Source organism: Macaca nemestrina, chromosome 3 (genome assembly GCF_043159975.1).
Source record: "Macaca nemestrina isolate mMacNem1 chromosome 3, mMacNem.hap1, whole genome shotgun sequence".
NCBI classification, from domain to species: domain Eukaryota; kingdom Metazoa; phylum Chordata; class Mammalia; order Primates; family Cercopithecidae; genus Macaca; species Macaca nemestrina.
In genome coordinates, this window is record NC_092127.1 from 34916641 (window position 1) to 34932531 (window position 15891).

The following is a 15891-nucleotide window of genomic DNA, read 5'->3' on the forward strand; positions in this document are numbered from 1 at the left end:
AGGTTGTGGTGACATTCCATGGTTTCAGTATATTAATAAAGCTTTCACACTCTGGTCTCTTGCAGAGTGCTCATTCTGCATGTTGCATCTGTTCACCTTGCATGGAAAAGCCCAGAAGAGTAGGTGAAGTCCTTGAGAGCTAAGGCACCTGAGCCTAGATGCGATGGGAACATGAGCACAAAGTTTTCTTTTACATTGGAAAAAATAAAGACCAAGTTCTGAGAATAAAGGTTGATTCATCTTTCTCTAAGTAAGAAAATAAAAATAAAATAATAATAAAACATAAAGGGGAAACCGGCAAGGTGACAAATTTTATGTAATTAATTACACTGTACGAGGGTAAACGTCCAAACTCTCAGGTGAAGCCATGATGACAGTTCTTTCAGTGATGCCCATTCAAACCACAGTACCCCAAAATAGTGACTGAAACTTGTATTTCTGCCCTATTAGAAGAAGAAAAAGACTGCAACTAATCCACGCCATTCATTCCCACTTTCTAGTATAAACTGAAGAATGGACTTCCTTTTGCGGGGATAAGTTTGGTTTGAAAACCAAGTAAAGAACCATATTTTGAGAATCACTGCTCTAAAAGGAAGTCTCTGTTTTTCCACCTCAGAAGTCCAGAAATCCTACAGCTGAGGTGTATCGAGAATAAATGCAAAAAGAACATTGTCTCAGAAATCTCTGATGTGGGAGGATCCCCATTGCACTGGCTTGCAGAGTGGTCAGGAGGAGCACTAGCAAAGTGGAGAAATCTGGCTGAGCTATGGCGATGCACCAGCTGCTGCTGCAGCAGTGAAAGGAACCCTGATGGTTGCCTGCTGCTTCACTTCACAGAGGAGTTGCCCCTTAAACATAGTGAGGTGGTGCAAATCCACTGCCTTCAATCTCGTTTTCAGATTTTCTCCCATTTTGAAAATGCCTTTATATTTTTAAATTCTTTAAATTCTTTAAATGCCTTTATATTTTTAAATGTAAAGTTTATTGTCACCTCAACTTCCCATCCAGAAAAATTGCATGTAGTGTGCAAATAATTTACCATGGTTAAATTCCCTGGCAGTCATTTTTCTGTGATTTGTCAGAGGTGAAGTAGAGAAAGATGTGTGTGGAGATGTGATGTGTGAAGAACAGAATTGGGGGCAGGGGGGATTGAAGAAGAAATAAATCTTGACATTCATCAAGCAAGTAGCAATTGCTGCCTTTTAGGTTTCTACCCAGCAGTGAGACACCTGGTCAGATCAGGTGTCTGCACCAAGATAAAGCTTAAAAAGCTCTGATTCTTCTGCCTGAACAGATTCTTGGGGGCAGCTGCTGCTGAGCCAGGCTTAGCAGACAAGTGTTGTTTATCTGATAAATTTTTCATTTTGGAATCATTGTTTGGCTTATGATAAACAAGAAGTTTTTCTCAGGAATACTAACATATTCTTATTCAAAGGATGGTGATTCAGTCAATTGCCAGATAAAGTGGTCTCAAAATGCTCCGCGAATTGGGCTAGTATAGGACAAAGGGGGGATAAGAAACCATTACTTTATCCGATTGTCATTGGCTCTGTTAGCCACCTGGATTTATTTAACCTTCAATTATATTTTTCAATGAATAATTTAATAATAAAGAATCTGAAGTATTTTTGAGGTCATGCTGGTCAAAAAGTTTCCAAAAGAGTTTGAGTCTTGCACTGTGTCTTGATCTCTCTATTCTATCATTCCGTAAAAGGGAAGGAATGGTAATGAACTTTCCTCAACAGGTTGTTTGAATGAGAGCCCAAGAATTGAGAGTCCCATGCAGTGCGGTTTTAATCTCTACCCTTTCCCGATCCTCTGAGCCTGTTAGACTCTGAATCTGAATATGTGTTCTTTTCAAAGAAGCCAGTAGAAATGGGAATGCTCATTGATTAGACTGAACCTCTGATAGTAATCAGTCTTGGAAAAAAGTACAATTGTGATAATGTCACAAAAAAGAGTGTTTGTCCCTCAGAAAATAATTACGAAAATTAACTTGTGACAGGTCACAGTACATTTTGTTCTAAAGCATGCTGAAGTAAGAGATATCACATGTTATACTGCTTTCTGAGTCTTTGGGCTTTATCTGTTTCTTCCTTCTCCCACCAAACTGCTACAAAGAGAAGTTCATAGTTGTTTTCTGTTTACATATCAACCTACAGTCTGCCTTCTCCCCGCAACCGCAACATCCCTAACAGCCCCATACTTGAAGTTAGTGGAATGCCGTTAATCAAGGTCACTCACAGTCTCCCTATTGCCAAATCCAATGTGGGCACTAATCAGTTCTTATCTCATTTCTGTATCTTGATGCTGTTCACACCCATACCTTCAAAAGCTCACTCCTCCTTGGCTTCCTCATACAATCTCTCCTGTATGAGGTCTGCTCTAACTTTTTGTGCCATTATTTTGCAGTCTTCTCCTGGAACTATTCTGGATCATTCTTCCTTCCCCTTATTTGTAACCCTAGTCTTCCATCCTTATCTTAAAAAAAAAAAAAAAAAAAAAAAAAGTTCTTCCTAAACTTCCCCAGGATGGTCTAGCTCACTCACATCCTTGGCCTGAACCACCACTGTTATAATAACTCCTAAATACATTCCTATCCCTGAACTCTGTCTTACGAGACTCCAATTTCCTATTGTCTACCTGTGAGAACTGTGAGACCCTGGGCTACTCAGACATCATAGATCCAAATCCAGATGCACACTTCTCCCAAGCCTCATTTTTTAAAAATTCCCCTAAATTAGCCATGATGCCACAGTACAATCAGTCACACTAATCTGGTGCCTGCCTCAGCCTATTGTCCCTCAGATACGTTTTTTGCCCTGCTCAGCAGGCTGTTTTCCAGGCTCTCCTGTTAGCTGGTTTCTGCGTTAGCTACCCAATGTGAAGTCCTCACAGGAGATTGGAGGGTAAGAGGAAAGGAAAAGAGAAGCCAGGGTATCTCTTATGCACACACACCACCAGACAGTACCTAGAATGGTATTTGTTTCCTTGGTTGGACCCTATATGAAACACTCTCCATCTTTCACACCCCTCAAATCAATCTATTCTCTCCCCTCCATCTCCACTGACACTGACTTCCATCTAGTCTTCATCATTTCCCTTCTGCATCTTGGTAATAGACTTCATATTCTTTAATTTACATCTCCTTGTCCAATCCATTCTGTATATTGCTACAGAATAAGCTCTCTAAAGTGATCATGAGATAAAGCTCTCCCATTTAAATTAAAGCAGACAGCTATCCTCCAAGTGACATCAGTTATGAGTAGCTCCTTAAGAATAAGAGTAGATCTCCATGCCTGGGAACACATGGTCACGCAATTTGGCAACAAGTGATAAGCTCAAGGATGTCACCTGATCTGAAGGTACCAGCCCTAAAGGCCATCAGGGGAATCAATGGTCCATGCAGTAGCCAGGCTAGAAACTGTTTACTGTGACCACAAATATTGCATAGTGACTGGTCAGCTTGGTTAGATCCCTTTGCAATCTTAAATGAAAGACAGCGACTAGGTAGAATGGAGCAGAAGCTAAAAGTAACAGGGTAGAAGTGTAATGAAAACCACAAGGCAGCAGAAACAGTGGTGCAGTGTGAGTTAGTGGCAGTAGGTGGGCCGCCATGCGAGTAGCCATCATAAGCTAAATGGGAACAAACAGCAGCACCAGAATCTAGACTCAAGAAGATATCACTAGAGTTGTTTGAGGACACAGGAACAGTTGTGAGCTGAGCAGGGATCAGTGACCGTTCATCTGCTGAGTGCGGAAGTGATTTCTTTACTTTCCACTTCTCCATGTAACCTTAAATGAAACCCCATCAAAAAAAAAAAAAAAAAGTGTTTCTTTTCCTCACAAACTAACTACACACCTCTTCTTTCTGTGTTTCAGAAAATCACATGCTCCTAATACTCACCGGACCCAGTTGAAAAGTTTGGGAAATGCTTTCTTTCCACTCCAAACTTTCACAATGCAAAGTCCTCTGTGAACTTGCCTCTTGTCTCCAGCATCATCTGAGTCAGATTTGTTCTTCTCCAAAGGAATGGTGAGTTCTTTGTGGCAGGACTGGCACCTTTCTCTCAAAGCAACAATATAATCTCAAGTGATTGTTCTTAACACCCTGTTGAAACCCAACTGCAATATGGGTTCTCCTGACTCCATCCCTTTGTGTAATAGTTGCTCCTCCCTGTGCCTGAAAGACCTGGAAAAAGGAGGTCTTTTTCACCTTAAGTGTTCATATTCTTTACAGGTCAGTTAAGGCATCAATGAAGATTTCTGTGACGTGACACCCCTGTCCTTCATTGGTCCCCATCAGACAGGTAAGGGTTTCATATCTGCTCTTCTGACACTTGTACAAGCTTACCATTATTTTAAAATCTTGCCATTCTTTTACATTAGTCTGAGCAATTCCAGGACTAAGATTCTAACCAGTTTATTCTTGTATGATCCTGCTTAAAGTACATAGAAGGTGTGCAAGAAATAAATACATTCATTGGAGAAAAGTTTGTCTAATCCCTGGGAGACCTCAGGGAGCCATATGGTATAATGGAATGAAATCTGGCGCAAAGTTCTGGGTCTTGTTCTGAAGTACCTCAACCCCTAAGTGCCTGATTTTCCACATCTTTAACTGTCAGTGGATGGCTAAGCATTAAGCTCAGTAACCTCTGTGGTCCTTGGCACTGCTATGAATGCATTTCAAGACTGGCCCTGGAATTTGCTTCTACTCACATCCCATCCCCTCCTCACCCATAAATCTGGTTACAGTGTTCCCTCGATATCTTCAGAGGATTGGCCCAGGACCCCCACGTACACCCAAATCCACACATAGTCAAGTCTGGCAGTCAGCCCTGCAGGAACTGGAACCCACATATACAGAAGTTGGTCCTCCCTATATAAGCAGGTTTCAGATCCTAGGAGTACTTTATTTTCTGTCCACATTTGGTTGAAAAAATTTGCGTGTAAGTGGACCCACCCAGTTAAAACCCATGTTGTTGCTGGGCCTGGTGGCTCACACCTATAATCCCACTGCTTTTGGAGGCTTAGGTGGGAGGGTCAATTAAAGCCAGGAGTTCAAGACAAGCCCAGGCAACATAGCAAGACCCCCTCTCTGTGAAAAAATTTAAAATTAGCTGGGCATTGTGGCATGCACCTGTTGTCCCAGCTACTTCGGAGGCCAAGGCAGGAGGATCGCTTGAGATCAGGAGTTTGAGGTTACAGTGAGCTAGGATTGTGTCCCTGCACTGCAGCCTGTAAGACAAAGAGAGACCCTGTCTCAAAAACGAAAACAAACAAACAAACAAAACTTGTTTTGCCCAAGGGTCAGCTGTATAGAGTTCATGTTATGACTAATTATTTGTTGTCATTGTTACTTAATTTTGTGCAATGGAAAGGTGATATGTTATTTAACATTACACAGAACCTATTCCTACACAATCAAGGTAGGCTTCAAGATATGGATAACATAGATCTTATCAGTCTGAAGACTGATCCACATAAAGTTTTAAATTCAAATGCATAAAACTATGTTTGGTAATCTGTAAAGAAAGCTTGGAGAGGCAAAATTCTTCAGGCTACCATGCTGAAAAACAAAGTTTGTGATCTACATTTATGTATTTAAAATTCAAAGACAAGAGAGGATAGTATGTAAAATTGACTTTATTTGACATACATGTATACCAAATATAAAATTAGCTTAGCTGACAGATCTAGGTTGGTTAAAACTCTAAGTAGATCATACGAAAGTAAGATTAGCAACCATTTCTTATATGCTTCTCATCTACAACAAGGACTTTTGCCATTGCCATAACTTGATATTGCTGGAAAACACTTTTGATATTTGACATTAACAGTATGAAGTAGAAAAATGGAAAAACAAGAAACATATATATACTGAAAAAAAATTAAACAACAAATCTATACATACTTGCTTGTCCTTAGAAAGAAACATATCTAACAGAGCTAAAATTAGGAGTATCCAATATACACATAGTCATCAATTTCATCTATTTTGTAAGAACCAACTTTCTGGCAGGAAAGAAAAGTGAATGACTCTTCCTTGACACTCCATCAAGAGTTATGCATGAATCAAATAAAAGGATTTTGCTAAAGTCTGTTGACTGTTCCTTCAGTTTTCTCTCTACCCTCACAATTACAGACCCTTTTATTTTTTTTTTTAAGAGATTCAGCATCTTAGCTAGTCCTTTAAAATGAGTCCCTTTGTCCTCCATACTTTTGGGATTTATCTTTCTGAACCCCAAATCTCGATTGCCAGTTCAAAAGTCTAAACTTCTTGTTCTACACAAGACTTGTACCAGACCATTGCTTTCCTTTTCTGACATCTTTACTCATCACTCTTGCTCTGCTCTGGCCCCTGAACCACTTGCACTTGCCTGAATGCCCTGTGCAGTTCCATGTTTTCAAGTCAACAACTCATAGGGTACCTCAAAGCTATGTCCAGGCATGTTGTAGGCAATGTTCATGCATTTGCTCATTCTATTTCCAATGCATGGAATGTCCTGCCCGAAATCTGTTTCCTGGAAAATATCCACCCATCTTTCAAGTGTTGGTACATGGTTTGTATAAATTTGGTCATATCTGTTAAAATCAACCGTCGCACTTCCTGTTCCTTCAGTCAGTCAGCTTTATGCAAATGTCAACTGCAGAAAGTCTTAATACAATTATGTCTACTAGGCCATAAACTCTGAGGAACAGGTCCATGCCTCATTCATCATTTCATCCCTAACACCTGCCTAGTATCTGACACTTACATTAATTCATCTTAGCCCCAGTTAGTCCTATTCTGCCTTAATCTATGACAAAGAATAAAATAAGCACAAAAAACTTCATCCGACACTACTAGGTTATCAATTCAGAAATCAGGATAGAAATACATAAATACAAGAGACTTGCAGAAGCATAAGGATGAATCTTAACTGATGAAGCCCAGAGAAATTCGTGAACTTCCTCAAGTTAGGAGACACATTAATGGCTCAGGGGTTTTTTTTGTTTTTTTTTTTTTTGAGATGGAGTCTCGCCCTGTCCCCCAGGCTGGAATGCAGTGGTGTGATCTCCACTCACTGCAAGCTCCGCCTCCTGGGTTCACGCCATTCGCCTGCCTCAGCCTTCAGAGTAGCTGGGACTACAGGCACCTGCCACCACACCCGGCTAATTTTTTGTATTTTTAGTACAGATGGGGATTCACCGTGTTAGCCAGGATGGTCTCGATCTCCTGACCTCATGATCCGCCCACCTCAGCCTCCCAAAGTGCTGTGATTACAGGTGTAAGCCACCGCGCCTGGCCTCAGGGTTTCTTTTATAACTGTGATCAGGAAGATGTGCTTTTCTTTCTACTTTGTTAAGCAACTAATCAAACTCAGCACAACAAAACAAAGACTCTCCTTTTCTCCCAAGAAGTTCAACAGTTCTAGTGTTGTAGAACATTTCACAAATAAAACCATCCTAGTTTCCTTTTCCCATAAACAGTTGAACACATCAGTGTGATAAGATCACCTCACACTATTTCTTGGCTTAATTCTAGCATTGCCTCCTGCATATAGATTTCTCTTACCCTTCTGGCAGATTTAATTGCTTCTTCCCCTCTGTTCCCACAGCACTGTACATACTCTATTATAGCTAGTTTACAAATAATAATATTAATTCTGGATCATAAAATTGCAACTGGTCAATGCCTGGCATATAATGAACACTCAAATGAACAAGGAATTGAATCTTGCTTTAATGAAGTAAGTCAAGACTAATTATTTCAATTCCAATCTTAAGAACGTCCTTAGCTTTTAATGAGGGGTCTTTGAACACAGATTTAATATCAGACAGTGGTTTTTGCTGCCTGTAATAACTAAAGTTTGCAAAAAAATTAATTACTTGAGGACACTATCTTTTTAAGAAATGAATTTACTTAAACTATTCCTACAAGGGTAATACATAGTAAGTGAAAAACCACTAAGACAGTAGTTCTCATAGTTGTTGCTTTTATATATGCATACTTAAGATAATTTTAAGTGGTTGGAATAGGTCCAGAGAACACCTATATTCTGTGGTGTTGCCATTTAATGTTTTAATTATTTATAAGACTTAAATAAGTTAATATTTAATTTGAAAAATTAAACACTAAGTTTGTTGTGGGCAAATTAGTGATGATAAAACATTATTTAATCTAAAATCCTGTTCTTAAAATTTGTTCAGATTATCATTGACTGGCCCCGCCCTCCCCATATTCACTCATAATATGATTGAATTGTTATTTTGTGATTCTAGACAGTTAAGAAATGCAAGTCTAGCTGTGGCTTCATTTTAAGAATTTGGTCATTTTGTAAAAGTGCTTGAATACTTGTTTTACCATTGCTATATCTCAATTCTTATAAGACCCTCAGCAAAATCAATTTACATGACTGGCAGTACTAAGCCACTTTAAAATTATTTTAAACAATTTTATTTGTTTGGGTTCTACTTGTTTGGATTTTACATACTGCTATGGCATCCTTCTTTTAAGGATATAAACTATAATTCAAAATGATATGGAGAAAAGTGACTAGAAAACAAATCTGAAGGCTTTTTAAAATTTCACAGTACATTAGTAAATGCTTTAAAAGACAGCCCATCCAATATATACAAGTTAACACTACAAATTCAAGGACATAAGAAAATAGATTGGACTTACTTTTACATTCACTTCTATAGATACTCTATACCACACTAGTATTATGATAATAAAGCAATCAAGAATAATTTGTCTCTCAGTCTGTGTATATGTGACTATCTACATATTTATTTCACACACACATGCCAAATACCCACATAACTTCAATCCTATATCCATTTACCTCTGAGAGTGATTTAAAGTAACCACAGTGGCACATAAAAGGAAAAAAATGATGAATTCCAGGCTTCCTAGTAAGTAAAGCCAAATCCAATTATTCAAGTGATACTATGGTGCTGTTTTTACAGGAAAACACAGATTTCTATACTTTCTGGTCATTTACTTTATCATTCTGGTCATTTACTTTATCATAAAGTACTATTTGCCAATATCATTAAAGTACTATTTGTCAATATTGGTTTCATGTAATGACAATAAAACATTCTTGACCTATATACTACATGAAAAAAATAGATTATGAGCTTATTTTTTGACCAGTCATCAAACATGTTTTCATTTGAATAAGGAAAGTTCTTCCAGTTTAATATAAGTTTACCAATTTGTTTTTTCAATGAAACAAAGTAAATTTACAGTAAAGTTACTGGTCTCAATATAAGTCTTCCAATCTCCAAATTCTGCTTAACAATACAAGGATTACAAGAGAAAGAAACCACAATTAATTGCCTGTGGCTATGATCTTAGGGGCTGGTTTTCTCATATTGCTGAATTCTACCACAACCTGTCATATTTCCAAGGTTTGGATGGTGCTTTAAATCTGAACTGCCTGAGAAGATTCAGAAAGCCTTTGTTCTTGGGCTTACACAGTAAGCACTCTGCGTGATTCCTAATCACATTTTTATCCAGAACACAGTGTTACAGGTCACATTTTTCTCAATAATGCTTATACTGATTGATGCTCTATAAATATAAAAATATTTACATACAGAATACACACACTGACATGGGGGTATGAAGTTAGCCAGCCATCCATAGGAAGAATGGAATAAAAATTGCAGGAAGGGTAGTGTATGACACCAAGCCCGTACAGACTATAGACGCCAATCCCAAGACTGCTGAAGCAAGAACACTTCTCTGATCACGAATAATTATCTTCACAGTCTCACAAAACTGGAAAATAAAATTTTGGAAAATTAGAAAAGGTGGCTAAATCCAAGAATATATCAAACAGTAAATCAGTTTTTGAAGCTATTTTCTGTCTACCAGAAGAATTAGAAATTCTCTTATGACTTACAAAAAATTTTACAATGTTAAGAGTCCAGTTCTGATTCTATACCCTATAGTAGTAGAAATGATCCCTTAGGCAATTAAGTTAATAATGGCAGTTGCCTATGTAAATACAGCATTTATAGGAAACTATAGAAAGTATAACCACATAGTTGTTCAAGACTAAAGGTTTAAAACAACAAAGTGCTTATCAATAACAATAGCATATTTTAAAATTAGATGAGCAAAGAGGTATCTCTAATCTTGAGTAAAAATAATACAATTTGGCCAATTAAAGGTAGATTCAATTCCTCCACTTTGCCATTCTAAAATCTAATGATACCAATAATAACTTTTTTATAAATCTCAAAATCTACAGGTATAGAAAGTCTAATTTTATTGTCAAATTCCATTTCCTGACTAAATATGCTAAATTCAGGACCGATTATATGACACATAACCGGCTGCTGGAAAAAAAGACAAATATTGTCCCTACCCCTGAGGAATGCATCCTTCTAATATGTGTAATGTTTTCCTTAGAAAAATAATGTTACTCGAAAGTGATGGCCTATGTCTGAGTCCTGGCTCCAGCTCTTATTGGCTGTGTCACCTCAAGTAGTCATTTAACCTGTCCAGGCTACTCTCTTCTGCTCCTCCATGGGAACACTCAAATTGTTCTGAGGGTTAACTGAGATGTTTCATGCACAAGTACTCTGTATTCTTCTACGTGCTGTATAAATGTAAGGTATTACAATGATTATTATTACTACTGTCTTTGTTGACAATTATCTCTACCATATTGCCATCGATGCCAGAATGCAGTGATTGTCATTTCTATATGGGTTTTGCTATTCATACTAACTTTAAGCTCTTTTTCTAGACATGGCATTGTACGTGCTTTTAAGGTTTTCTACAGTGGCTTACATGGGACTGGGCAGCTAGGTTTCCAAATTCTTAAGGGATAAAATGAACAAGTTCAATAAGTTTTAATACACCATCCTGACAGTATGGTTATCTCCATCCATACTTTTACACAATACCTAAACAAGTGTGAAACTCTTATCTAGATGTTGGCCTATTTTTCTATCATTCTATTTGTCTCTTTTTAATAAACTAGCAAGGTATTGAGAAGTATACTATTTTAAGGTGTTGAAGATCAAATTGAAGTTTTTCAGGACAGAGAGAAAAGGAGGTTGATGGAAGACATATATTTTGGTAAATGACTAAGTTGTACATACAGTTATCCTTATTTTTTTCCTTGATAATTTATAATTAAGTCAATCGGAATCATTTTGGACTGTATTTCCCACAAACACAGATTTTTCTCAAGAAGCATTGCATGTCTAATGCCCTGTTCACTTGGTCAGCAGACCAGCAGGCATCTTTAGTGGTGCTCAACAGTAGGAAATTTCTAGAAGGGGTCAATAAGTCTGTAGGAACACTTTTGTGAGCACTCAATCCACACAAATTAAAAGGGGCATTTGCCATCATTTTTGGCAATGAAAGAGCAGTATTAACAAAGTGAAAAAATCATAGTAGTAAAAGCATAAGGAATAGTAATAGTTATTAACCAAAGGAATTTCTAGTTTACAAAATACTGATTGTCAACAGCGTTATAAAAATCCCATAATTTTATGACTTATAAACTTGTAAAAAAAAAGAGTATTACCACAAAGGAGTAAATGTTCTTTTCCAGTTCATTCATTTGCAAACTAATTGCAGTGTTTTCCTTAGGGGTAGTGTGTTCTTGAGAGTTTTTATTAACTCAAATTTAAGAAAGAGGCAACTTTGTAACTCTCATGTTAATATTAGTTGCATATATGGAGAACTCAACAATCAGACCCAGAATCAAATAATTTCCTATGTTTCCAAAAGGTAGAAACCAGTCCTTCCTTCAGTATTAATGACCTACTTCTCTCAGCGCATGTTCAAAAACAGTTTGTAGAATTAGGAAATTTGGGATGAAAACTTTTTTTTCTCCCGGGAAATCTACTCTGTGGCCAAATTGTTTGTTAGACCATTCAAAGTGAAGACAAAACTCAGTTTCACAAGAGGTGCTATGCAGCAACAGCAATTAAAACACTTCTCTACTTCTGTAGACCCTGACAAAGTTTCCAAATTTGAAAAACTACTCCAACTAGTTATTTATGCAGATTAAATATTTTACTACCTTACAAAAGCCTTAGTTACTGTTTTTCTGTAGAAATATATAATGCAGCACTATATGTGTTCCATGAATGGGTAACTCCTAATTACCTGATAGAAATACTGTTTTTCCTTAGAGAAATGATTTGCTTGGTTCCTAAGTAAATCTGACATGTTTCCTTTTGTACACTTTGGGAGCCAGTGTTTGTAAATGTGGTGGAGTTCATTTCTAAACAGGCCTGGACTAGAGCTGTGATTCTTGAATCGCTGCACAGTGCTCTAACTGTATTTTTATTTTACTTGGAAAAGAATTCCTAGATTGAGTCTTTTGTGGCTCTATAAAATCTACAAGGAGTTTCATACACTGATCTATAAAAGCAAAATACTTCCATGTTCTCCCACAGAGGACAGAGAAAGATGTTCCCAAATGGGTCAAAAAAATTAACCAAGATGTGGAGCAATTAAGAACTGGTTACATGAAAAAAACTGACTCAGATTTTTCTGGTCCCAAAAATATCTAAACATGAAGAGTAACACTAAAGCTCATTATGTTACTGCCCAGGTTTCCATTATAAAGACTGAACATTAACAATGACTTCTTTAACAAGTACAATGAAGGCTGAGAAAGTTTCCAATTGTAAATAAAGTTTCAGGCTTAAAATCTTAACTATTTTTAAAAATTAAGAGGTTTTAAAAGGAAATAAAAATCCATTTTTCCCTTTGGATTTGTGGCTAATTTAATAATCTTAAATTCTGGGGTTTTTTTTTGAAAAAAAAATACTGTTTTTCAAAATACTCATAAAAATTACCTTCCAATGTTTAACATTTCTTCTTGAAAACTAATTGTATTGATCTCTGGGGAATCCATAAACACTCTAATCTACCTTTAGGGCTAATGGGTAAAGGATGCTTAACAATGAGGAAGTCTAGATGGGGATTAAAGCCAACCCAGAAAGAATTCAGCATACCAAGGAAAATGCAACTCTGAAGCACCAACACAAGAATAAGGGACCTACCAGGGAGCCCATATTACTGGGAATTTTGATAGCTTATAGCAAACAATGAAAAATCCCTCTATGCAGCTTTCAAAGGGAGAAAACTGCGTGGTTCCTTATTTTAAAGTCACACACTTTGTTTTTATAGTGTTATGGATTAAATATAAACTCTGGACCTCTTCCTTTCAAGTGAAATTCTTGGTTAAAGTTGCAAGCAGCGGTGACTGATTTCTTGTATACCCCGCCCCCAGTCACTTGCCCTTTGTCATTTGAACTACATGGTGGGTGGACACCTGATGACTTCTGCAGCAATACTGGGCAGCTCTGGAATCTCTGGAAGCGGTCCTGCATTGCCACACCCTTTCTCTGTGCATTTCGAGATATCCTGCAAGGCATGTTGCCATTTGTTTATTTACTTAGCCTACCTTAGGAACACTAGAACTTTCCTTACTTAATCTAGAACTTTAAGAATGGTATGGAAGACCGGGCGCGGTGGCTTACGCCTGTAATCACAGTACTTTGAGGGGCCGAGACGGGCGAATCACGAGGTCAGGAGATCTAGACCATCCTGGGCTAACACGGTGAAACCCCGTCTCTACTACAAATACAAAAATTAGCCGGGCGTGGTGGCGGGCGCCTGTAGTCTCAGCTAGTCGGGAGACTGAGGCAGGAGAATGGCGTAAACCCGGGAGGCGGAGCTTGCAGTGAGCTGAGATCGCGCCACTGCACTCCAGCCTGGGCGACAGAGCGAGACTACGTCTCAAAAAAAAAGAAAGAAGAATGGTATGGAAGTGGTGGTGGAGGTGTCCAGGAATTAGATCCCTACTCGCGGGAAAGAGAAAAGGTCAGGGATGGGAGGGGTCATCCCGCGGAGCCCACTTCCCTGGGAGTCACACGTCATACCTTATCGGACTGGGGACTGATCGGGGTGCCATATCTGCAGTAGGTCACGAAGTGCTCGCAGTTGTTCCACAGCAGGCTGTAGGGGGTAAAGCCCAGCAGCTTCTCAGCCCTCCGCGCCACCTCTTCGTTGAGCAGTGCCTTCTTCTGGAGGGACTCGTCCAGGTGATTGACCAGGATGTTAGCTCCGTAGGCGAAGTCCTCCACTGTGTCCACGCGAATGCTGGCCACTCTGACAATGACGCCCAGGATGAGACGCTTATTGGAGACCACCTTCTGCGTACGCCCCATGTCGTCCGTCAGAGCCAACAGGATGTCAGGCATCATGTGGGCAACACGGTTGTCCCCTAGGTAGATGCCATAGTGGGTCAGGTGGGTCCGGGGCACCTCCAGCACGTCGCCTCGGTGGAAGGAGCTGGTTTCATAAAAACTGTTCCTCCCTTTGTCTTCGCCCGTGGCGCCCGAACTGAAGAGCGTGAAGTTGGAGATAAGGAGCAGCTTCTCCAGTAGTAGAGACACCACCTCCAGCATGGGGTTCTTCATCCTGCTGGGAAGAGGGAGTCTTGGAGAGGTGCCGGTGCCACTCCGGCAAGGGCCGGGCTGGGCAAGGTAAGCTCGCCGGACAGGGGCGCTGCGCTACTGCTCACCTGCAGGCCAGGTGAGGTACGGCTCAAAGTACGGCCGCTGAGGAGGAGAGAGGAAGGCAAAGAAGACAGCGAGGCCTGGCGACGGGCTCAGTAAAGCCACAATGGGGAATGAGACTGATAAGGAACTGGTGGCTGACGGCGGGGACAGTGAGACCGGTGCTACAAGCAGCCGGAGAAGAAGCGCTCCTGTGGGCCGTGCCGGGGGCAGGACCGCGCGCGGTGCTCGGAGGTGCAGGCTTTGCTGTGACTTTTTATGGCCGTCGAGGGGGCGGAGCCGAAGGCCGTCACAGACCCGGAAAGCTCACTGATTGGACGCCGCCTGCGCGCGGCGCTCGCGGCGGGGAGGGCGCGGGATCCCGGTTTCTTTGGAAGGGGGGCGGGTCGCCTTCTAGCTCCAGGGTTCTGCTGGGTGATTCTTTCCCGACGCCGGATCCCGGCTGCGCTACCGGCTTCTAAGCGCTCTATTTAGAGAGGTAGAGTCCCAAGGTGTGGCGGGACGAAAGGTCCTGCACCTGTCGCTACTGGGGCGAGTTCCTGGCACTTCGGGGTCGTATTCGGTGGAAAATCCTCTTGGGCGAGATTTCTGAGTTGGACCACCTCCCTCTGAAAGGATGGATATCCGGGACTTCGGCTTAATAAAGAGATTGAATTTACTTTGCAAAGTGTGAGCGCCTCGAATGCCTGCGGATTCTTTCCCGACCGAATCTTTTGTTTTATTTTGTTTTGTTTTATTTTGTTTTGTTTTGAGACGGTGCCTTGCCCTATCACCCAGAGCAGGAGTGCGGTGGCGCGATCTGGGCTCACTGCAACCTCAGCCTCCCAGGTTCAAGCGATTCTCGTGCCTGAGTCTCCCAAGTAGCTGAGATTACAGGCACCACGCCCGGCTAATTTTTGTATTTTTAGTAGACACGGGGTTTCACCATGTTGGCCAGGCTGGTCTCAAACTCCTGACTTCAAGTGATCCACCTGTCTTGGCCTCCCAAAATGCTGGGATTACAGGCGTGAGCCATCGCGCCCAGCCCCTTTTTTCAAATGCCGTAAATCCCCCATGCTCTCAGCCGGTGCGCGTGGGGGAGGGGGGCGGGGGTCGCTACCCGCGAGTCCAGGCCCTGCCCGCCGGCGATTCGAACCCGAGGCCTCTCTGCGCTCCTAGGCACCTGTGGCCGTTGAGCACGAAGCTTCCAACCGTCCGCATGAAAAACGGCGAGGTCCAACGTCCGCCAGGAAAGCAAGATTCCTGTTAAGTTTATTTCTCCGGCTTCAGGGTCACATGGACCCAGCTTTAGTTCACCCACCGAAACTTTGCCCCCCTCCCTTTATTTTTATTTTTATT

The 15891-nt window shown here is 40.5% G+C and overlaps 1 protein-coding gene and 1 long non-coding RNA gene across 3 annotated transcripts in view; one reads left to right on the forward strand and one right to left on the reverse strand.

The window, feature by feature from the left end:
- Window positions 1–15891, forward strand: part of LOC105463515 (uncharacterized) — a 52279-nt gene that overhangs the window by 18551 nt on the left and 17837 nt on the right. Inside the window, exons 6-7 of one of the 2 annotated variants that reach the window (XR_011620886.1) lie at window positions 3883–4036; window positions 4241–4310. This is a non-coding gene — a long non-coding RNA (uncharacterized lncRNA). Of the gene's footprint in view, window positions 1–65; window positions 938–3882; window positions 4037–4240; window positions 4311–15891 lie in introns of those variants that run through there. The other variant, XR_011620887.1, reaches the window with a different exon arrangement.
- LOC105463514 (lecithin retinol acyltransferase) lies at window positions 5637–14691 on the reverse strand. Its single transcript, XM_011710663.3, has 3 exons — window positions 14559–14691; window positions 13915–14455; window positions 5637–9775 (listed from the first exon to the last, which is right to left on the reverse strand). The coding sequence occupies exons 2-3, from the start codon at window positions 14452–14454 to the stop codon at window positions 9623–9625; spliced, it is 693 nt and encodes a 230-aa protein (XP_011708965.1). The 5' UTR covers window position 14455; window positions 14559–14691; the 3' UTR covers window positions 5637–9622.

What these genes read in the sequence shown, in the direction of transcription:
- LOC105463514 (XM_011710663.3), bottom strand. Translation starts at nt 14,454, where the DNA reads ATGAAGAACCCCATGCTGGAGGTGGTGTCTCTACTACTGGAGAAGCTG. An exon ending in TCAGTCCCCAGTCCGATAAG is followed by an intron (nt 9,776 to 13,914) that starts GTATGACGTGTG and finishes TTTATTTTCCAG; the next exon opens with TTTTGTGAGACTGTGAAGAT.